Here is an 18,749-nt window from a genome sequence, read left to right on the forward strand (position 1 = left end):
CACCACCTTAGTAGCCTAAGACAGAAAGCCACAGTGATGGGGGGAAAATGTTTCCAGGCAGGAAATGGGAGCCTGTCTTCTACAGGTGCCACATATTTTATAAGTAGTGAGTATTGGCAGGGATGAAGAAAGACTTTTTTAAAAATTATAACCAGATCTGAGTGTTTATTTCCTGTAACATAACTTAGATGCTTAAATGCCAATGTCTTATTTGGACAATTAAGGGTCGCAGTCATCTTCTGCTTATCAAAAGCAGTTTGAAGAGACATCATTCTCCAACTATGAAGTTGTTGTCAAGAAGGGGGGATGAAAGATACAGATAATGGGCCATCTCAATTTTCCAAAAGCAGCCGTTTTTCTTTCCTAAAAATGGCAGTACTCGGGCATCTCGGCAGTTGGTACTCACCTGGATAAAATCTGGGAACCGTTTCTTACAAGTTGGGCAGCTGAAGTAGCCATCATTGATATGAATGGCCACGTGATCTTTCAACAAATCAAGGCGGTCAAAGGATTCTGGGCAAAAAATGCAAGAGTAAGTCTTCTGGTCCGAGTGGAGCTTCATGTGGCTCTCCAAGGACGCACTGCTGATGAAGCCCTTGTTACAGAGGTCACAGGTCAGCGGGCAGTTCCCCTCCCGCCCATGGAAGCGCAAGTGTTGGTCCAGCTTGTCCTTCTCACGGAAGGCCTTCCCACACTGCAAGCATTTAAAAGGCCGGAAAGACTTCCGAATAAAGAGATGCTGCAGAGCTGCGTTCTGAAAGACACACATAAACGGGATTACTTAGTGAGTAGGCCAAATGTGCAAGCAGCTCACACATTTATGGGAAGAGAGGGCGATCCCAGCGATCACAGACTTTCCATAGAAATTAAACTAGGATACACTGTTGAAAGAAGATTTTTTTTTTCTGGCAGAGACCTTAAAAATGAAGCCATCTTCAAAGAAGTTCATCTTGAAAAGACAGAGTTTGTGTTTTGTTTTATGCCTTCGCGTGTGTGCTTTCTTCTGAAAGGATCTAAGTCACGTTCAAAAAATAAGAGTTGTACAATAGAAGAAATCCCAGAGTCAAGTAGAATAAAAATCGAAGATTTGGAAGGAATGACTTGGGGTGAGTGACACATGCACGATGAGGTGGGAGCAAGTCAGCCAAATGTTACTTGTTGAAGGCCTTGAGCCAAAGAATTTGAAGCTTGATTAAGACATTTAGCAAAACTAAAGATAAAAAGAACTGAAGCGTAGCAGGGGCTGGAGGAAGGAGGCAGTGGACATGGAATTTCTTCTGAGGATGATGAAAGTGTTCCAGGACTAGTGGTGATGGTTGTACCACTTTGGGAGTATTCTAAAAACACTACGAAAGGGTGAATTTTATAGTACATGAATTGAATATCAGTTTACGAAAAAGAACTGAGAGACAACAAAGATACAGATTTACATGGATGTGTTTGCTGCTGAGATAAGATATGTAAGCACACATCCTAAATGGAATATGTGCATTAATTATGTTCTACTTAAGAAATGCTCCTCAGTGTAGCGAGTCAGTGCCACTGGTTAGAATTCCTCGCTAACTGGGTTAAGCTTACTGCTTTGTTCCCTGTCTAGACCAGTCAATTCTGCTCTTTTTCTTTTTTCTCAGTTACAGATTGCACGTCTAATGCTGATTAGCTATCTTGTGAATTCATGCATTGTTATAAGGAATCCAAGTGAGAGAATATGGATACTTAGTACAAATTCATCACCACCACTGGGAAAACAACTCTGCTCTCTACTGACAGCAAATCAACAGACTCATCTTTCACACAGAGAATATAGATTTAATATTTCAGTTCTACTATACTACATAAATTCCTCAAAACACTGGGAGGAAAGCTCTAGACAACTATGAGGGAGGAAAATAATTTCTCAAAAAATATATCTGTGAATGGGTATGCTTATGGCTTATACTGCAGAATTCGCCTGCAATGCAGGAGACTTGGGTTTGATCCCTGGGTTGGGAAGATTCCCTAGAGAAAAGAATGGCTACCCACTCCAGTATTCTTGCCTGGGAAATCCCATGGACAGAAGAGCCTGGCAGGCTACAGTCCATGGACTCTCAAAGAGGCGGATACAACTGAGTGACTAACACTCTTACTTTCATGCTTAGGTAACTATAAGAGAATAATAGTTAAAGGATTAATGGAGATCTTAATGCATTATCTGTGCAATGGAAAATAGTATAATGAACAATGTTGAAACTCTTAAGCTTCAAATTACTTATAAGTAGCAATTCCTAAACTAAACTTATTGTGAAATAATCTCTTAGGGGAGAAGCAAAACAATTATTGTCAATTTTTTTTATTTATTACTACTGTAAAGAATTTTGAACATAGTTCCTATGTAACAGGAAACATCTTTCTCAGGGCTTCTCTAACAAGGCATGGAGAGATATTTCACCTACTCATTTATCTTGAGTAAATATTTAGCAATTCTGTCATCTTCCCAAGCTGACTGGGGTTGCATCATATTTTATTCTCCTTTGAATCTAGATCTCTTTAAAAAGCTGAGTTCATAGAAAGTGTCAATAAAAGTTTGTGAATTAATGAAATGTATCTCATGTGAAAAATCAAAAAGAATGATTCCCAGATCTTTTCTACAGCATCTGAAGAGGTTGTAAACAAAAAACCTTTTTGAAATCAGCCAGAGAGGTCTCTTCCACTTCATTATACGGCTTAGCAGTCGCCTAATCTCGCTCCTCTATCTGGAAAGATACTTCTTTTACATAAAAGCTCTCACTATTCTGGCTACTTTCCAGACTTTAAATATTCCAAATGAACAAATGCTATCATGAGGTTCAGAGGTTCAAGGCACAGGGCGCTCAGGAAATCTAATCATCATTTCCTTTACCCAGGTTCAGCGACGTTTCCAAGGGCAGAGAGTGCACAGCAACTGATCTTGGTCCCTCAGCGGTTCCACTTCCCCTTGGGCGCCAAATCTGGCTCGTGGTTTTATTTGGGTTCATTATGCTTATAAGTCTCCTGTCATCTCTGTTTAGTGTGAGTGTCCTCAGACACTGGATCTAAACCCAGCAGCGGCTCCACTTTCTTAGCTCTGTGGACAAACCTTGTCTTGACCATCTTTGTGATTTCCACGTAGCCCTGGACGCTGTCTACATACAGGAACCAGACTGCACCTGTGATCAAATAATCCTGCTGGGGCCCCTTTATTACAAGGCAGTGGAAGTGCTGAAACTGCCCGCTCCCTCTCCCCAATTGGAGGCCATCTCTGCACATCTCCTGCACTGCAGAGCTGCGATTGGTACATATTTTCTAGAAGCTATAATGAGAAAGGGCAGAGGCAGCAAAGATGAATCCCAGAGTTGCCGCTGGCCAACAACTCTGTGCTGGATGGAACATAAGTTGCCAAAATGGTAGAGATGCTAAAACCTGTGATGAGGGATTCTATTCACATTTAAATGAGTCCTGAGATGACAGATTCTGTGCAGACAAAACCCATAAAATGTTTCTAAAGTCTGATATGAATAGCAAAAGGAACCTAAATTACTGACCAATTTTCATATTATTTTGACCCTGACACTAAAAGGAAATCAATCATGTTTGTTTGCCTTTAAAAAAAAAAAAAAACAACAACTTTCCTCTGGTCTATTTTCTGCCTGGTTTTCAAAACCTCTGTTGGGCCAGTCCTACCCAGTATCTCACTCTCCACTCTCCTCCGGCTGGCGCCCACGCTCAGGTCAGACCCACGTGCGCAGTGCCCATAACCACACCAAGCACATTCCTGGGTCTCAGCCTTTGAAGTTACGGCTGCCCTCCTCTGAAACAGTCTCCCTTCCTCCTGTCTGTCTTTCAAGGACCAGTTTAACTCTCACTTCATCTATGAATTATTCCCTGAATCCAGCTTTCTTTAAACCTTTCACTCTTCCAACTTTCTCTAGTAATTATGGGCTCTACCTTTCCCTGGGTCAGGAAGATCCCCTGGAGGAGAGCATGGCAACCAACTTCAGTATTCTTGCTTGGGAAATCCCATGGACAGAGGAACCTGGCAGGCTCTAGTCCATGGGGTTGCAAAGAGTCGGACAGGACTGAATGACTGAGCATGCATGTATGCACGCACCTTTAAATGTGACACTGAACTGTGACCCAGCTTACATTGGCATTGTGACCCTAATTAGACTGGAAGATCCCAGCAGACAGGACTCCAGTGAAAAATTCTCCTATGCACCGCGACAATACTGGGCATCCAGTCAGAACTTGGTGTCATTTCAGAAGGCACTTCAGAACACTCAGCTGTCTCAGAGCTGGAAGGGACCTTGGAGATCACTTAGTCCTACCCTTCATTTCATGTATGAGCACACTGCAGCCCACAGTTTACTCACTGATTCTTTGAAAATAAATTAGCATTATTCGTTAACTAATTTGTATTGACTGTAGCAACCAAACTGTAGTTTCCACCAGGATTTAGTAAGTACGGGTTGCAAAGAACAGTAGGTCAGGCAGACACTTAAATAGCATTCTGTTATGTGAGTGAAACACAGGAAACAGACGTACCTGCAGCTCCAACTGAGCAGGCAGCATTAGAGGAGAGAAAAATAGTTACATTACCAATGGGGTTGGAAGGCTTCCCTTCAGTGGGTCATTACCAATCTGGATAGAAGAGATGAAAAAATACATAGCCCTGCTTCTTAGAACGTGTGAGAAGGTAAAAAAACAAAACCAGCTCACCTAAGACTGACTGCCAAAAGCCACATGCGTGTGGTTTTTGCTTTGATACAAGGAAACTTGTTCCAAAACCAGGGACCCAATTCATTCCAGAACACACGTACAACGACGGCTGCACTAGGCTTGCACACCCATGCCTCACAACACGTGTGGGCTTTAATTTTTGCCTTCAAAAAATTAAATCTAGGAAGCAAGTCTCTGTACCTAGTAAGAAATCAGAATGGCCAAAGCGAAAAGACAGCAGTTGCACAAGAGAGAGAGGAAAGCAGACTGAATCGTGTAGCGTGATGGACAGAAGGTTTTCATAGCCCTTTGCTGTTCTGGTCTGTATTCCTGTATGCTTATGTTTGCTTTTGAAATAATATTCACGGAGCTATAAGGTTCATAGGCTTCCATTTCAGGACCCTCATAAAGGCTATTCAGCCTGACTGCTCAGAATCCCGTCCGCGATGCCATTCAGAACAAATGTATAACTATTTTTACATAAAGACTCAGACAAGACTATTGTTCAAGTTTTGTCTGTGCCTTCTAGCCTATAGGCAAGTAAGACTGAAAGAAACATAAGCTGAAATGAGCGTTCATCTAGAAACTGCAAAGCTTGGGAAGATACACGAAAAGTCTCTTTCATCCACATATAAAGGACTAAGAAATGTCTTTAAACAGATTGCTGCCACAAACATGGATTTAAGTCACTGTTTTCTGGGTGTCAATTGTCCGCACAGGCACTGAGCCCGCAAAACCACACGGCTTTCCACCTGCGTCTCCTGCAGGTCCAAATGCACATTCAATGTTGTTAAATATGGACAAAATACACCTGGCCAGGCAGTCACTGATGGAGGCCCTGCAGCCACACGGTCTGAAGTCAAATGTGGGTTACACAGGAGAGAAGACACCGCCCTAGGCCCACACCTGGAGCTTAGCTCCGCACTGTCCCCGTGTCTGGGCTGCACCCGCCAGATCTGCTTGGACTCGGGTCCCTGTGCATTGGCGAGACATGGCATTTGCCAGTCTCCCACTGGAAACTGTTGACGACCAAATTAAACTCCAAATTGACTTGAGAGCTCTGATCAGGCACAGATTAGCCTGGCTTCAATGTAAATAACTATTACAGCTCACTGTACTCATTTCTCCATTTCCAATCTGTGAGTTTTAGGATCCAGGGTGCTATCCTACTCTAACCACGCTAGTCTGGAGGCTGCCAAGAGCCAGGCTTCCGTGTCACTGCTAAATTGATGGAATCTAGGACCAGCCATGCCAGCCTGCCATGGGACACGGAGGCCCTGAGAAACAGTTCACACTTTCTTCCAAAACAAACAAGAGCTTGAGCAGCGGGTGGTGAACAGCATGGCGCCTACAGAGCCGGCCCGCCTGCAGGAGAGTCGGCGCCCATGCGGTGGGTGGAGGGGGTGGGGAAGGGGGGACTGGGCATCCCGCCTACCCGGATGCGCTTGGCACGGCGCATGTCGTCGGCCGTCAGGGTGCTCTGAGCGGGCAGCACGCTCTCCTCATGCTGGGGCTGCAGGTGCAGCTCATGCGTGTCCGGCTCCTGCTCCAGAGAAGATGGGGCATCCGGGGGCAGCTGAGGGAGCGGGAGGGTGGGCTGCTCTGGTTGGTCCAGCCCGTTAGGAGTCGCGGCTTCAGCCTCATCGAACTGCTCCTTGGTGGAAAAATGCAACAGGTCCTGAAATCACAAGAACAGGAGTTATTTCCTTGCCTAGACAGACGTCCATGCAAGGACTTAGAACTGCTGCTTTATGTTTTAAATGATTAGCCTCATAATGCTCAGAAAAGATTATTTTCCTCCTGAGAAAATGAATTAGGTAACCATTCACAGGATATAAAAACCATAACATATTCCAGATCACTTTATGAGGAAAAAAGAAGGCAGGACTCTTCTGGAATATCATAATTTCAATTGCCTGAACTAATTAAACAGAGGCCCCCACAATGTCTCTGGACAATTTCAAATCTTTAGGGCTGCAAAGTTGGGCTTCTGTTGTAAGTAACGTTTAAAAATATGTTCTTTTGAGTCTTTGATCAGACTTTAATTAACAGGGAGTGCTGACAGGCAGGACTGTCAGCCTCTGTAAGGCATTTGTGTTTCAGTCCAGTGACAGTTCTAAGTTCTCTGAGCAGGCGTCCAGGAAGAGTTCCTGCTTTCCCCTCCCCCCTTACCTGTGTCCCATCGTCACACTTTTCCCCATTTTCGCTGGTTATCTCCAAGCGGATAAATTTGGGAGGACGTCCTGGCCTTCGACCAGGGCCAAACCGCCTCTTGCCTCGGCCCCTTCCTCTGCCTCTTGCTCTAGGGACAAGCGGGTGATAAATAGTCACAGTTACATAATACTCCACAACAAATATTTCCCTAAATGATCCAGAGTAACCCCAAATCTTGATTTCCACTCACTTTATTTCTTTTCCTGATTCTTTTTTCTAATGTAGACAATCATTTTGCCAATACACGTTATCTCAATTTCTCATCTTTCCCTGTCTATATAGCTCAAAGAGACATCTTAAATTATTCAGAATAAAGGGAGCTTTAAAAATTCAAAGTGCTGACACCATTTTGCCACTGGACATTCTGAAAGTTCGAACACATCTCCGCAGTTATGTGAGCAACGCAGACAAGACAAAACACACCGAGTCTGGTGTGTATCCTAGAGACAAGATTCGGGTCTTTCCCCTTGCTCACCTCATATTCCTTCCATGGAATCTGGCTAGAGTCAAAGATATGTTCTTGCTTTACTATTATCTTCTGGGAGGCCAGAACGAATTTCTAATTCAGTGGTTCAATAACACATCCAATAAATGCCAAATGAATTTTATCCCCTTTGAAAGGTTTCTAACATACAAAAGTTCCTTAATCAAAGGGATTCAAAAAAGTATGTCACTAAAATCTCCTTTAGAAGATACGTGTGCAAGGTGTGTTTAAAATCAATCAGACTGTGCTTTATTCTTTCACTCATGTACTTAACAATTTAATTAAAACTATAGATTTTTTCCAAGGACTTTTAAAAGATCCTTTTTTATGGGAAATTCTGAACCTCGGCAAATACGGCAAATACAAGCCCAGTGTACTCTCACTACCTCATTTCAATACTTATCAGCTCATGACCAGTTTTATTCTATCTGAATCCTCACCACTTGTCCCACACACATACCCATTAGACTATTTTGAAATAAATCCCAGACATCATTTCATCTCATTCATATTCATAAATATTTAAATACATATCTCTAAAACATAAAGATATATAAATGTATATATAAAATACATATCTCCACAATACCATTATCGCAACTGATAGTTGCTCAATGTTTATTAAATCTAGTCAAAGTTCAGATTTGCCTAATTGTCTCAAATTTCTTTTAGCAGTTGACTAACGAACATTTTATCTGCGGTGTGCCCTGCCTGGTGCTCAGCACCAAAAGACAGGAAGTTATCCCAACAGTTCTTACCCTCAGGAGTCCAGCAGAGGCAGCAGGCTTGTATAAACCAAAACTTGCAAGAGGGTATAAAAGGTGTTATAACAGAGCCACGTTGGAGTGTTTGGGGTGCCCTGGAGGAAGTGCAGGACGGAACGCTCGCTGTGCCCGCCATGCACCTCAGCCGTTTGCTCCCGAGGTCACACCTGCCCTTGTCGTCCTCGGTAGCTGCAGAACCCCAGGACCCTGACGCCATGCCTCGTCCCCTCCAACACCATGTCCTAACTTTCCAGTTCACCCCTCGGGCACCTGAACTCCCGGATCCTGCACCCTCACCACCATCTCCAGTCCTGTAGCCTGTCAGCAGTCTTGTGGCCCCTTCCTGTTTTCCCTCCCTCTTCCACTCATCACCTCCAAAGCCCATCACCAGACTCGCTCCTGTGCACATGCTCTTCCCCCACCCTGCTGCTTCCTCACTCTCCCTGCGTTGCAGGCGCTTGCTGAGACCCACTCCATGCCCTCCCTGCATAGACACCCTCCCAGTGAGAGACACGGGGTGAGGACGTGGCCTTGACTCATGAGAGCCCCCAGTGAGCTCTTACTGCCGCAGGCAATCACACTGCACTTGCCTGGAGTATTTACTCTCCCACATTCCTAAAGGTCATTTCACACCACCTTCTCTCTTCTCAAATTCTATAAACGCTGGCAAGCCTACGTCTGTCCCACTGAAACTACCCCAATCCAAACCACTCTCGTTTTTCATCCAAACTGTTGAAATAGTTTCTAACCAGACTCCCTGTCTTCCCTCTTACTGCAATTTAACCTAAGTGCTGTTTTTACTTTTATCCACAGTGATGTTTGGGCTTCCCAGATGGTGCTAGGAGTAAAGAAGCCACCACCAATGCAGGAGACTCAGGTTTGACCCCTGGGTCAGGAAGATCTCCTGGAGGAGGGAATGACAACCCACTCCAGTGTTCTTGCCTGGAGAATCCCACGGACAGAGGAGCCTGGCAGGCTACAGTCCATGGGGTCACGAAGAGTCAGACACGCTGAAGGGACTGAGCACACACACATAGTGATGTTTAGAAATATAACTGACATCATAATATCCCTTGCTCAGCAGCCTCTGAAGACTTCTTATCACACACAGAATGAAATTCAAATCTCCTATCACTATCATCAGGCCTACGTGATCCAGCTGCTGCCCGCCTCACCCTGTGGAATTCTCCTTCATTTACCCCTTTGTTCTTTTTTTTATATAGGAATTAAACACAGGACTTAGTTTAATGAAGGAATCTTACCTTTGAAGAGTTTGAAAATCAGAGGTGCAGGTGTTTTCAAAGGTGTATGCTATCTCAAGAATTCCTGTTTCAGAATCTCTAGTTAGGGGAGATGTTTACTAAGGTGGAAAGACCTCCTAATGCTGGGTATTGATTATGCTTGTTAAGGGAGATGTTTACTAAGGTGGAAAGATTTCCTATTGCTAGGTATGCATTATTCTGGAAAAGACACAAGTTGTGATGAGGACCAGGGGAGGAAAGCAAATGATGCATAAGAAATGGCCTTCAGCAGCCTAACTGGTTATCTGTCTACACACTCATCCTTGTGCACACACACACACACACACACCCTCATGCATTCAGAGATGATACAGAAATGACTCTGGAACTTTAAACACTAAGTTTGTGAAACCTTCCCCCTCATTATACCTGCTGAACACATCCAGTTTCTCATCGTGAGAATTGAGATGCTGCTGCAGCTGTTCAGAGCTTATAAATCGGCGGTTGCATTCATAGCAGGGCCAATTCTTCTCTTGCTCTCGAAGAACTGCAGCCACAGGAGAGAGACCATGGAGGCTGGTGACCAATCGGCACCAATAAAAGTCAAATGCCTGGCACCCCCACCGTTCTCATCTCACCGTAGCCCAGTGCTCATAGATACCCAATGTCTGCTGTTTTGTTATAAAAGCAAAGGCTCAAGTTTGACAGAAAGTAGTTTTGGGGATCTGGTTTTCTGATATATTCACATAAGACATCAAAAGAACAAAAACCATGCGCTACCGTCTCCCACCCCCAACACACACACAACCTTAAGGACCCCACTGGGAAGACAAGGTGTGCTGCAATGGGAATGTGTATGCAGATAACCCAGTAATTCAGATTCAAGCTTCATAATCAGAGGGTATAATGTATCACACAAATAAATGGAAGATGAATGCTCAATATCATCACTTTAGCAAAAGATTCACAAGCACGGGTTTAAGCTGATTACACCCGTACCCTATGACCCAGCAATTCCACTCCTAAATGTGCGCCCAACAGAAATATGCACATATGTTCAGTAAAGGACATGTAAGAAAGTTCACAGTGGTACCTTCACATCAGCCAGACACTGGACACTGGAAATGACTTTGTCGAACAAGAAAGACTGTGGCTGACTTTTGTCCCCTAGGAGAAATAGCCTCACAGCTTTTGGAATTTCCCAAGTAAATGTGTGTCTTTGTCACTCCTGATGATCTGTGACCATACCTGAGCTTATGCTAATGAGATGGTCCAGATGGAGCCAGCTGTGCCTGGAAAACCACCCACCTGAAAACAGGACTGTGGCTTTGAGTGTTGCGGGGGCGGGGGGAGCCCGGTGCTGGAGAGGAGGTCCAGTCATGGGCCGAGGATCCAACAGATCACACCACTGTGCTGATGCCTCGCCGAGAGCTCTGGACACAGAAGCTCAGGTGAGCCTCCCACGCCAGTGATGACACATTGGGCCTCCAGGGCTGTGACACAGGCGGTTCTCGTTTGGGACCCTCCCAAACTTTGCCCTAAGTGTCTCTTCATTTGGCTGGTCCTGACATGTGTGCTTTATGATAAAATGGCAATTCTAAGCCAAGCACTTTTCTGACCTCTGTGCACCGTTCTAGGGAATTATTAGACCTAAAAAGGGAGTGGAAACTCCCTAAATGCTACTAGTCTAGTAGCTCAGAAGTGCAGGGGGCATGGGATCCCCCTCACTTGAGGATGGTGCCTGAAGTAGAGTGAGTCTCGTGGAGGACTCTGCCCTTGACCTGTGATGTGACCTAACGCTAACTAGTCAGTGTCAGAGTTGCATAGTTCAACCCAAACTTCTGTGCTGAAAATAGATAAATTATTTGTGGTATATTCAATACTTTGGCCACCTGATGCAAAGAGTTGACTCATTGGAAAAGACCCTAATGCTGGGAAAGATTGAAGGTAGGAGGAGAAGGGGATGAGGGAGGATGAGATGGTTGGATGGCATCACCGACTCAATGGACATGAGTTTGAGCACTCTGGCAGACGGTGAAGGACAGGGAAGCCTGGTGTGCTGCAGTCCATGGGGTCACCAAGAATGGGACACAGCTTAGCGACTGAAGAACAAGTTCACACAATAGAAAACAAAATGGCAAAGAAAATGAACAAATTACAATAATACACTAAAGTATGGGAAAATCTCACAAACAAAAGATTCTCACATGCCAGAAGCATATGTGTCACATAATTCCATGTAAACAAAGTTCAGTAACAAGCAGATGGTATCTGTGGTGTTGAAGTCGGGAGATAGTTATACTTGGGAGTGAAGAGGAATTAGAAGGTGCCGGGGACTCCGGGGCTGTGACCCACTCTGTGTCTTGACCTGGGTCCCCAGGTATCCTCATGCTGTGAAAATTCATTGGGCTGTTATTTATGACTTTGTACTTTCTGGACATAGACTGTACTTCAGTGACATTTACTTTCACAACAAAGACAACGCCTGCCTTGCTATGTTCAGAGATGATTACATCAAGATAAGAATCATCCTCTGATCTAGGTTCTAATTTAATATTTGGACTTTTCATTATATTAAATATTATTTTCTAGAGCCCATGAAAGAAATGTAAATATGTCATTGTCATTTGAATTACACAAGGATATTTAGTTCTAAAAATAAACCCAACTAGAGTATCTTAAATATACAGAGAGAGACAAATTAGGGACTGCATAAGATGTAAGTCAGGGCTTCCCTGGTGGCTCAGAGGTAAAGAATCCACCTGCAATGCAGGAGATATGGGTTCAATTCCAGGGTCGGAAAGATCCCCTGAAGAAGGAAATGGCAACCCACTCCAATATTCTTGCCTGGGAAATTCCATGGACAGAGGAGCCTGACAGGCTACAGTCCATGAGGTTGCAAGAGTCAGACATGACTTAGTGACTGAACCACCACCAAAGATGTAAGTAATACATACAATTTACAATCAATACAAGAAATTAAAAAAAAAAATCCAAGTACCTTTCCGCTCTTCCTCAGAAATGTCATGGATTTTCCGGTTCACAAATTCGGCATAGGAAGCAGCATACCACACCTGCAAAAACCAAGCACGTCACCAGGGACGAAGGACATCACAGGATGCACTTTAGAGGCTTCAGTTCCTCCTCCTGCTCACAGAAAACAACCCAGGTTTCCCACAGCAAACCAACAAACTAACAAAAGAAGCCGCACTGTGCGGTGACCCCGCTGGCACAGACGGTCAGTCAGGAAGTTCATACGGCAAGATACACACGGTGTGTGAGTCTTTTTTTTCCACGTGCTACACAGTAGGTCCTTGTTGGTTATCCATTTTAAGTGTTTTCTTAATCCTTTTTAAAAAACTGTTTTTGTTATTACAACAACTTCACGAGAGATAACATCAGTAGTCTCTTGATCTAATGAAACAGAGCCTCTTCTGATTTTTTATCTGTTTAAACACAGGTTTCCACACAGCTGCGGTCACAGTGGCTCCACCCTCACACTGCTGGGGTTACCAGAGCCACCCTGCCCTCCTGAGTCTCTGCCTCCATCCCACCCCGCAGAGGTTGCTTCTGCTTCCTATCTGGCTCACCCTCCCCTCTACAACTCCTAAACAGTGCTGCTTCTGGAAGCTGAGTCCACATCCAGGGCCCTTCTCATTTCTCCCCAAGGTGATCACATCTGTCTGCAGCCAACTCTGTGCTAATGACTCTCAAGCTACCACATGCATCCCAGACCCTCCCTCTCCTTCCCTCAACCTACATTCTACCACCTGCCCGATGGAGCCGGCCCAGAACTGACTTCTAGACACTTCCCTCCTCACCTACCCTTCTCATCTCAACAAACACCCCACCTTCCACCCATTTGCTCAGACTTGAACACTAAAGGTTGTGTGTGTGTGTGTGTGTGTGTGTGTGTGTGCACGCTCAGTCGTGTCCAGCTCTTTGCCACCCATGGACTAGCCCACCATGCGCTGTCCATGGCATTTCCCAGGCAAGAATACTGGAATGGGTTGCCATGTCCTTCTCCAGGTGAGCTTCCCAACCCATGGATCAAACCCAGGTCTCCTGCATTGGCAGGCAGATTCTTTACCACTAAGGCACCAGGAAAGCCCAAAATGAAGTGAAGTAACTCCATCTTTAATCAACAAACCTGTCTGTACCCCCAAAATAACTACTTCCTAATTCCTCACCCCCTGGGCCTAATACCTTTATAAAGACCTTTGGTAGACCCCAAAGTCATACACTTCTTATTCTGCTTTATTTGTGGGATTATTACAAGGTTACAGCGACTTCCCTGGTGTCCAGTGGTTAAGAATCCACCCGCCAAGGCAGCAGACATGGGTTTGACCCCTGGTCTGGGAAGATTTCACATGTCTCGGGACAACTAGGCCCAAACACCACAACTAACAAAGCCTGTAAACCCTAGAGCCCATGTTCTGCAACTAGAAAAAGCCCCCTCGCAGCAAAGAAGACCCAGTGTAGCCAAATAAATAAATAAAATTTAGAAGTGTATAGTACACGGCAAGCACTCATAAATAAGTGAACTACAAGAAGAGGACCTTCTTTTTAAAGATTGCCACTTCGAGGGGAAAGACAAAAAGTGTGAAAAGCATGAAGCGAGCACAATTCCCAGCAGACTGGCCACTGCCCCAGAGCTGTACCTTGAGTTCCTGCTTGGGCTCCACGTTCTTGATTGTTGTGTAGTACACGTGGTGGCCATACTGATACGCTACCAGGTTCTGCTCCAGGTGGTTCTGGGCCGGACGTACGAACATCATCCAGTTACAGAGGGTCTCGTCCGACAACTCAAACCACAGGTCTTCATGCAAATCCCTGTCCTTTCTGTCTCCTTTATCGAGAGAAACCTGCAACCAGAGTGAAAGTGAAAAGACACATACACACAAAACCTCTAACATCATAGGTAGTTGTGTAATAATATGCAAAATACTGTTCTTTAAATTAACCAGATATACTGGTTCTCCCCTTTGTATCTGGAAAGATACTAGAATTGTGTCTTCCCAAATGAAAAAGGGAAAAGACGCTTTTTAACGACCCACTCATAGGATCACCTAGCAAAATCTAAAAGTCAGCACACTGACTGTACAGCTTTGGTTGGCATTTCATCATTAACTAACACATCAAAAAATGCCACTGATAGCCAGAAAGTGCAAGCAAAATACTCTCTGGTTCATTTTAAGTGGCTTCCTTTGGGCTTTCAACTGCATTCATTTATAACGTGGAGCCTGGTGACAGATCATTCTCTCTACAAAGTGATATTCTTTCTTGGACGTCTTGAGCTCTCACCAAGAAAATCTCCCCATGACAGCTGCTGATTTCTCAAAAACACACCCCATATACTCTCTCCGCCCACTGTTCTTTCCTGGTTCTCCAGAGTGGCTCTCAAAAAGCAGACAGCAGAGGCTTTCAATCAAAGCAAAAGCATAGAAAGTGAGGAACAGACATCAGTATACGCATACTTGAACATTCTGTGAACTATTCTTTAGCAGAAGATTCAACAGGATAGACCTGTTTCAAAGACTGAAAAAGAGGTTTTCCTAAAAACATTCTGAGCACTTCACAGATGATACTGGTGTGGTTTAGTCACTAAGTTGTTTATGATTCTTTGCCAGCCCATGAACTGTAGCCCTCCTCTGTCCATGGGATGTCCTAGGCAAAAACACTGGAGTGGGTTGTCATTTCCTTCTCCAGGGGATCTGCCCAACCCAGAGGTGGAACCTATGTCTCCTGCATTGGCAGGAGGATTCTTTACCACTCAGCCACCAGGGAAGCCCAACAGATGACACGAGTCAACATAATTCTCTTTGTATTCCAGTCAAAGTTAATATTAAAAAAAAAAAATTGTCAAGCCTCTATTATAGGCTGAACTGGTTTCCCCCATAATTCATACATTGAAGTCCCAGCCCCTAGTAGCTCAGACTGGGACTGCATTTGGAGGCAAAGCTTTGGAAGAGGTGATGAAGTCATCAGAGCAGGTCCTAGTCTCAACTGACGGGTGTCCTTACAGGATGGGGCGATCAGGACAAAGAGAAGCACCAGAGGAGCTGAGCACATAGGAACCGCCCAGTGCCAAGGTAGCCACCAGCAGGGACCGCCCAGTGCCAAGGCAGCCACCTGCAGGGACCGCCCAGTGCCAAGGCAGCCACCTGCAGGGACCGCCCAGTGCCAAGGCAGCCACCTGCGAGCCAAGGGCCGTGACCTCAGAGGGAGCCAGCCCTGCCTGCACCTTGGCCTTGGACTTCAGCCTCCTGCAGCGTGACAAAACAAACATACATTGTTTAAGCCCCCTGGTCTGTGGTGTTTGGTCCAGAAGCCCTCAAAGACTAGTCCAGCCCCTGAGAATGACAAGAGCTCAGAATTATTCACATAAGGTTTCAGGGTCTGAGGGCTTTCCTGGTGGCTCAGCAGTAAGACTCTGCTGCCAACGCAGGAGACGCGGGTTTGATCCCTGGGTCGGGAAGATCCCCTAGAGAAGGAAATGGCAACCCACTCTGGTATTCTTGTCTGGGAAATCTCATGGACAGAGGAGCCTGGCAGGCTACAGTCCACGGGGTTGCAAAGAGTCAGACAGGACTAAGCAACTGAGCACTCTGTGGTCTGAAACTGTACCATCCGTGTTATTGGTGAGAGAGAAAACATCTACATTTAAATCAGTCAAGCACAGAAAGAAAATCACAGTGAACAACTGCTATGAGACTGAATTGAGAGGCTTGTGGGAAAATGCATGCCCCTTACAAGTCAGCAGGACAGGAGGGACTGGGGCAAAGCACATTACCTTGAGATGGATGTAACAGTCCTTCAGCTCTGATTCCCTGACCAGCGGCCCCTCCACGGGGCCAAACTGGGTGCGCTTGGGGATGCGCCTCTTGGAGAACACGCCGCCCAGGAACCTGTCAATGTAGAGCACCAGCGGGAGGCTGGCCCGCGCCCGCGTCAGCACCGGCCGGTTGGGGATCGGGTGCAGGGGGCCGTGCTTCGGGCACACGGAAGAGTGTGCGTTGTTACACTCCTCACACCCTGCACGAGAAAGAAAGCCTCTAGGTGACGGGCTCGGGGGGAAAGGGTCCTAACCTGGAGGACCCCCATCTCTGAGTTTTTAAGACCAAATTCAATCAGCTCCTACAACTGCACAACCCATTCCACTGTAATACATGACTCTCCAGAGACTGGGAGAATCCTGGTCTTTTCTTCCAAAATCAGGCAGAATTAGCTTGTGGCCTGCCAAAAATAATAAGCAGGCTGTGACTTATTCCTCTACTGGATGTCCATTTGAACAATGGCACTAAATTTATAAGTCAACGTAGCTGAGTACAGCAAAGACAAATGCAGCGTGGTCAAGCAACTACGCTCCAATTTTTTAAAAAGTTTACAAATCAAATAAAACAAGTCTGGAAAGAGGAAAGAAATACTTATTAGTTGCTTAAATGTTGCAAAATCTGATGAAACAAATGAGGTAAATTTTATAGTATGTAAACTATAGGTCAATAAACCTGTTTTTTTTTTTGAAAACCTGACAATATTGTCAGTTTCCTCAAAGGGAGTTATAGAAACAGTACTGTTGAATTTGAGATTCCCATGCATACTGCGTGAAGATAATGCTGAAATGAATGAATTTAGCATCCCATCCTTCATTCACCCAATGACACAATGAGGCCAGCCCTGATATGTATGTTCAGCTCATTCTGGGAGCGATGGGTTTGCACTAAGTATCCACATCCACCCACTCTTTCCCAGAGTCCCCCATCTGGAGCTTACCACCAGGCTGCGAAGTGTACAACAGCAGAACAGAGGAAAGAGACTGCGTCCCACAGACAGCAGGGTCCTGACTCTCAACACATCTAGTCAACCAATCACATCTGACCCAGCTCTGGCTGTGGGGTGGCCTGGCTTAGGAAACAGGTATTTTCAATTTCTACAACTCTCCGATAATGGAGAGCTACCTTGTGTTCATATTTATAAGATTAAAGTGACTTCATGTGTATTTGACTAAGGAGTTGCCCTGAAAACTTAAGAATTCAAAGCAAAGCAAAACGAGGAAATTCTCTGTTGAGTGTGGAGATGAACACTGACCCCAGGCAAACAGATTCACCATCACCACGCAGAGGATCCCAGGAGAGATACAGTGAGACAACAAAGCTCTGCATGGCCTTGTAACTCAAAAGAGGAGATAAGGACTTTGCCATCTATGTGGAACATTGGTAGGCAGCAGCAGCAGCTTGGTAGAAGGAAGCAGGCCCCTCCAAGCAGGCAGGATAGATGGGCAGTAGTGTCGGCTGACTGTGGGCACCAGCAACCGGACCGCCTGCATTTGAATCCTGACTCCTGCAACAACTGAGCAGGACCTCTACAAAGCTGCCAACTTCACAAGCCCATGGAGAGCATTGCTCGAGTTAGGAAGCTAGTGCAGAGCGCTAGTGCCCGGGGTGTGACAGGCGTCTTTTTACAGTAGGCATTATTTAAGGTTCATACGAAGAGAGGTGAAGCACCAAATACGTGAAAGAGGGAATGGCCGGATCTGCCAGGACTGGACACCACCATGGCCTGGCGGCTGGAGCTCTGAGATCAGAGGCCGAGGCTTGGTCCTGACCCAGCCCCGGCCCCTGTGACCCCCAGCAGGCTGCCCGGCTTCCTCCGGCAGCCGCTCGTGGGGGCGATCAGAGCTCTAGCAGCAGCCAGCACCTCCCTCCCCGGCTGCCCGAGGATGACGGGAAGGGGCACCTTCGGGGAGGCGAGCAGACTCTGCACTGGGAGCCCTAGCAGAGGGGCCCACCCTGCGCCCGAGAAGCAGCTCCACTTACACAAGTCGTGCGGGTCAAAGGGCCGAGGGGGGTCAGGTTCCCAGTCGTCCAGGTCAGTGTCCTCACCGTCTTCCTCCTCCTCGTCCTCAGAATCCTCGTCCTCGTCCTCGTCCTCCTCCTCCTTGGCCTCCAGTCTGGCCATGGGGTTTTGCAGAGTCGCCAGAGGGTCCGAGCCATCCACACTCTCGATTGAGGGTAACACCTGGTTGTGCACGGGCAGTGAGGCCTGGACAAGGTTTAATCACGACGTCAGCACAGCCCACGTGGGGTCGGAGGGGACCCGGACACACAGAACACCAGGTTTTGGTGGAAGGCACTCCAGTATCCTTGCCTGGGAAACCCCACAGACAGAGGAGCCTGGGGGGCTACAGTCCCTGGGGTCACAGAAAGTTGGAGACGACTGAGCAACTAACGCACACGCACACACTCTTCTCACCAGCTCCCTCCAAGACCATGCAGAAAGGCCTGTCTATGAGCAGTAATGAGGAAGTTGTTTTCATTTTTGCTGTTTCTGTCC

General features: G+C 46.0%; 1 protein-coding gene across 1 annotated transcript in view; it reads right to left on the minus strand.

The window, feature by feature from the left end:
* Positions 1 to 18,749, minus strand: part of PRDM10 (PR/SET domain 10) — a 91,976-nt gene that overhangs the window by 22,111 nt on the left and 51,116 nt on the right. Inside the window, exons 5-12 of the mRNA XM_020874687.2 lie at positions 18,233 to 18,458; positions 16,210 to 16,451; positions 14,078 to 14,281; positions 12,418 to 12,490; positions 9,846 to 9,963; positions 6,886 to 7,015; positions 6,149 to 6,391; positions 407 to 754 (exon numbers count right to left, since the gene is read on the minus strand). Coding sequence (XP_020730346.2) covers positions 407 to 754; positions 6,149 to 6,391; positions 6,886 to 7,015; positions 9,846 to 9,963; positions 12,418 to 12,490; positions 14,078 to 14,281; positions 16,210 to 16,451; positions 18,233 to 18,458 — 1,584 coding nt within the window. The remainder of the gene's footprint in view (positions 1 to 406; positions 755 to 6,148; positions 6,392 to 6,885; positions 7,016 to 9,845; positions 9,964 to 12,417; positions 12,491 to 14,077; positions 14,282 to 16,209; positions 16,452 to 18,232; positions 18,459 to 18,749) is intronic.

This window comes from Odocoileus virginianus, chromosome 28 (genome assembly GCF_023699985.2).
Source record: "Odocoileus virginianus isolate 20LAN1187 ecotype Illinois chromosome 28, Ovbor_1.2, whole genome shotgun sequence".
NCBI classification, from domain to species: Eukaryota; Metazoa; Chordata; class Mammalia; order Artiodactyla; family Cervidae; genus Odocoileus; species Odocoileus virginianus.